General features: G+C 54.0%; 1 protein-coding gene across 2 annotated transcripts; it reads left to right on the forward strand.

The window, feature by feature from the left end:
* The first annotated feature begins 2,489 nt into the window (after nt 1–2,489).
* On the forward strand, nt 2,490–3,000 carry Pyy (peptide YY). Of its 2 annotated transcripts, none has more exons than XM_021178405.2 (3): nt 2,490–2,677; nt 2,786–2,875; nt 2,976–3,000. In XM_021178405.2, exons 1-3 carry the CDS (start codon nt 2,490–2,492, stop codon nt 2,998–3,000), a joined length of 303 nt encoding a protein of 100 aa, XP_021034064.1. The 2 variants fall into 2 exon arrangements, with proteins under 2 accessions (XP_021034064.1, XP_021034065.1); XM_021178406.2 differs by having other exon boundaries at nt 2,786–2,869.
* Nucleotides 3,001–4,808: the final 1,808 nt, after the last annotated feature.

A 4,808-nucleotide genomic window follows, 5' to 3' on the forward strand; every position in this document is an offset into this window, starting at 1 on the left:
GGTAGGGGGTAGGGACATTCAGGCATGGCAGAGCCTCTGTGTTCCTCTTACGAGCTCCTTTGTCTCTGTGTGGGGTTGGTGCACCTGCAACCTCCTCATTACCAAATGTCCATTCCCATCTCCTGTCCCTTGTAGCCTATAGAGTCCTTGTCTATCTAGGCTCCAGCCTCTGTGATCACACCTGCCCTAGCCGGCACCCAGGTTATCCTCTCCTGAGCGAGCACCTGTCATGTCATCCCATGACATTTGGTTTTCCCTAAAGGGTTAGAATTCTTGTACTTCTGTTATCTTCTCTCCAAACAGAACACCGGCTGGCCTCTCTGTAACTGTTCTGGGGTCTTTTAAGACTGGGAGTCCCCAAGGATGTGGCTCTCCTGAGATGAGGGTCCTCGGAGGACAAGGCTGTGACTTGACCCCCAGATACAGGCTCCCTAAGGAGAACTGCGTCTCTCTTTTCTCCAAGGCTGGGCTACATGTCCTCTTATCCTGATCTTTTCCACTTCCGTGCTCAGCAGGATGCCCCAGTTCTTCTGTTACAGGGGGCCCCTGTGGGACCTGGCTGGCTGATAAGGATCCATTTCCGGAGAGTGCAGGTGACTGAACCCATAAAAAAAGGTGATTGAAGAAGCCCTGGATGCTCCATCTCAGGTGAGTTCTAAAAATAGCATCCACAGCCATCTGTCCTGGGAAGTGGAAGGGCTGGCCCAGAACTAGGGGCCTGGGCAAGATGGTTCTCCCTGTTTCCATGGGCTAGAAGTGGTGGAGACTCTGGCAGGGCTGGGAGAAGAACCCAGAAAGGGTTGGACTTCCCTATGGTCCTCTCTTCTTGGTTAAGCAGGTGGGTCTGATAGGGCTCTTCCCCACGGGGCTGGTGGTCTGGGGTCCTTCCCTCTCTCAGCCAATCAGAGTAGGCTGTGGTTCCAGACACTGCCCACTCCTGCTCCGGAGTGTAACTCCTGAGCTTCCGGGTCACACGCCTATCCACTGTCAGCACTGAGAAAGCTGTTCCCCCTGGTTTGTCTGCCCTTGTCCCATTAGAGCCATGGATGGCCCCTCAGAACTTCTGCTTTCTCACTGATGGGACACTCTGGATATTGTACAGGAACTGATGATGTGTTACGCAGCACAAAATCCATGCTTAATAATCATTTATGGTTGCCCCTCTTCTGCAGGCCTTCCCTCGTGGGTCCCAGAGTCCAGAGATGGCTGTAGTGGGCTTAAACAGTGTCATGCCCTGTGTCACCTTGGCATCAGTTGCAAAAGGCAGCTATGTCCTGAAGGTCTCTTGGTCAGAGAAGGGGTTCTGCCTTGGGAGGGCACTCTGTCAGGGGTGTGTAGCTGGCCTGTCCTGAGTCTGACTGTTCTAAGCTGAACCATGCAAGCAGCTGATGAAGCTGCTTCTGCGAAGTGAACTAGGTTTTTACCTCCCTGTCTCTCTTTCAATGGAGAAAGGACACAATGGAATGTCTGTCCAGTGAAGCCTCATCCTCACAACGTCATAACCAGGTTGGGAGGCGAGGACCCATGATCCTATCTCTGCCTTCAGCAGAAAAAGTCTTCCCCCACAGGTCCAGTCAGCCCTGGTACCTTCTCCAAACAGAAGTACACAGGGCTGCTTCCAGAAAGGAGCTATCCCAGGTTGCACAGGCTGGAGGAAGGGCATTTCCCATCTCCATCCCATCCTATGAACAGGCTAAGGAAGATGGGATCTCATTCCTGGTTTTGCCTTGTTAGTCTAGATCCAAACTCTAGATTCAGTTCCTTGTGGCAGCCTTAGGGTGAACACCAGATTCAGGCAAGGCACCCTTTCCAGAAGGACCCCGAGTCGGAAGATGGGACTGCCCCCTCAGCTGCTGAGGTGGAGAGACAGCACGTACTGGCTGGGTGTAAAGTCAGCGATTGGCAGGGGTGGAGGGAGGGAGGAGACAAGCCCTCCCCTGCTGGCTCCCCTCCCCTGGACTCCCCCCTCCCTTTCCAAGTGGGATATAAGCCCCGCAGGGAAGCTCTGAGCAGAGGCCAGTAGCTGTCCAGCCTTCGAGCTTCTCCCACCTTCCATCTCCTCCTGCTCGTCTTGCTTCGGAAGCTGTAGCTGCTGTGAGTGACTGGGATCAGGAATAGTCTGGTATCATGATATTTTGTGGGGAAACTGAGGTCGGGTCTCTGGAAACTGGGACTGAGTGGTTGTGAGCTGGGTGGGCAGGGTTTAGCTGAGGTGAGATGGAGAAGCTGGTGGGGAACTCGGGTGTCATCACAGCTTTCTTCCCTCATCTACCTCTTTGCGTATTAGCGGGAGTTGGGAGGCAGGCAGGACTTATGGTTGTCTGACAAATGGGGAAACTGAGGCTAGAGATGGTACAAGGCGAGAGAAGACTAGGTGAATCCTGTGGTTGGGACAGATTATTGAGACGTGGGCCCGACGGCAGCCGCCAGCATCCCGCCGTGGAGGATCCAGGCTCAGGATGACCCACCCACCAATGCTTTCCTCCTAGATGGTGGCGGTGCGCAGGCCTTGGCCCGTCATGGTCGCAATGCTGCTAATCCTGCTCGCCTGTCTGGGAGCCCTGGTGGACGCCTACCCCGCCAAACCAGAGGCTCCCGGCGAAGACGCCTCCCCGGAGGAGCTGAGCCGCTACTACGCCTCCCTGCGCCACTACCTCAACCTGGTCACCCGGCAGCGGTGAGCGCTGGAGAGGGCAGGCGGGTGGACCCCAGCCACCGGGGTTGCTTCCTCTCCCCAGCTCCACCTGGAGGCCTGACCACGCCCCCTTTGTGGTCCCGCCCCCAGGTATGGGAAAAGAGATGTCCCCGCAGCTCTGTTCTCCAAACTGCTCTTCACAGACGACAGCGACAGCGAGAACCTCCCCTTCAGGTCTCGGTAGAAAACACCCCTCCCCACGCATGCCCTGGAGTGTGGCCTGGCCCCCTTACTTACAACCCTGCCTTCCCATTCAATTCATTTCCTTTTCCTCCTGCAGGCCAGAAGATTTGGACCAGTGGTGAATACTCCCCCAAGGCCTCCTGCGAGATGTGCTAACTACACCGACTTCACTTGCATGTTTGGTTTAAGAAGAGGGCACTTCATATCTCGGTGTCTCGGACACCCAGACTGGAGGGCTGTGTGTGTTCATTTCCCTGTCCCTAAATAAAAAGCAAATTTCGCACAAAATACCCGTGTGTTTTTTCCATCCTGACGCGTCAGTGGTGTAAGGTGTCTTGAGCCCCAGGAAAGACAGGTGGCTAAGAAAATGACTCTGGGGACAAGGAGAGGGCATGGTGGGGGAGTTCAGCATAGACACCTCATCTCAGCCAGGGGCTCCCAAAGGACCTGGGAAGGCACTCTGGGGAGAAGGGAGCCTAGGAGAGTGGTTGCAGTGGATTCTGAACGGGAGGAGGCAAAAGGGTGCGGATGGAGAGGAGTTTAAGGTCCAGGAGAGCATCTGGGAGAAGGCTAGACACCACTCCCTGGGGAGTTGCCCTGAGCAGCCGGGGAGACCCAGAAGATGGCATCTAGGATGAGACCCTGGAGGAAGAGACCTTGGAGAGGAGATATGGAATGGGTGCAGAAATCACTTCCCTCCCACCTTGAGCAGGAGAAGCAGCGGGAGTCTAGAGGTCTCCATTCTTTCAGCAACAGTTTATTGCTGAATGCAGGCTGAATAGCTATGTCTAACTGTGCCTTTCTGGTGGAAAGGCCATGGGGACACCCACCAATTCCTCGCTGTCCCCATTAAACACCGAGGTCTAAAGTGTTGTGGGTGTTTAAACTGTAGGCTAACCTGAGTCCCTGGATATCTCTTCTTGCAGGAAGCCCATTAATTAGAATTTCCTGCCCTCTCTGGCCACCCAGCGCTCTCTCTGGCTACTTCCCTGTTCACTATGAAATGTGTCCATCATTCTGTGTCTTGTTTTCCTAGGTCTTGGAGGGGGTGAGGCTGGAGGAGGGGCATATGTTCCCCGTCCTTTGTTGAGCAGGACCTGCCCAGGGGGGAGGCTAGGGGATGGGGGAGGAGGTACCATGTTGAAGCCAAGAATACAGATCCACAGAAATGGTGTCATCCAGGAAGACTGGGTCCTATCACTGTGTGGATGGGAGAGACATGCAGGGTTCCTTGCAGCCTGCTGGCCCTGGAAGGAGAGTGGCCTCTGGTATAACACTTTCTGTAGGGGGCACCATGAGACCCCCACATCTACCTTCTGGGGTTGCCCTTCCCCTTCACAGGGAGAGGGTGAAGAAGCAACCCAGGGGCCCAACATATGTCATAGACTGCATGGGTTCTGGGCTCCACAGGGCTTGCTTGCATTGCTTTCTTTCTCTCCTGCCTGGAAAGACCCTCTTGCATTATGGTCATCTTCTAGAAGCCGTTCCTGGTTCCCCTTTGGTGGAGTTAGTCTCTCTGTTGTCTTTCCTTGCAGCATCCCCGTTACTTAAGATTCCCCTTTCTGGTCCCCTGTTCCTCTACTGCTCCAAGCTTGCAGTGACTGCTTGTAAGGACTGTGTGTCTGGATGTTGGTGTCTGTGGTCCTCTGTCTTCTGGTCTGTCTGGGGAAGTTGGGGCCAGTTTGAAGCTAATGCAGGAGAGACCTGGAGAGACATATACTCGACCACAGTCAGTTTGTATAAAGTGTCCTGTCTAACTCTTAGTGAGGTGACCTCACTTCTGGTTTACTCTGGGGCATTTTGAGCAGGTGTGTGACCCGGGGCTGATCAACTTACTCAATACAGAGGCCAGGAAGAAACTTAGATATGATAATAGTTAACAAAGATAGTAACAATGATTAACTTTGCAAAAAGTTCTCCTTAAAATTGA

This window comes from Mus caroli, unplaced genomic scaffold (genome assembly GCF_978045245.1).
Source record: "Mus caroli unplaced genomic scaffold, Mus_caroli_1 scaffold_13, whole genome shotgun sequence".
Taxonomy (NCBI): Eukaryota; Metazoa; Chordata; class Mammalia; order Rodentia; family Muridae; genus Mus; species Mus caroli.

Coding starts and splice junctions, on each gene's coding strand:
- Pyy (XM_021178405.2), top strand. CDS start 2,490: ATGGTGGCGGTGCGCAGGCCTTGGCCCGTCATGGTCGCAATGCTGCTA. Junction 2,678..2,785: donor AACCTGGTCACCCGGCAGCG/GTGAGCGCTGGA, acceptor TCCCGCCCCCAG/GTATGGGAAAAGAGATGTCC. Junction 2,876..2,975: donor AACCTCCCCTTCAGGTCTCG/GTAGAAAACACC, acceptor TTCCTCCTGCAG/GCCAGAAGATTTGGACCAGT.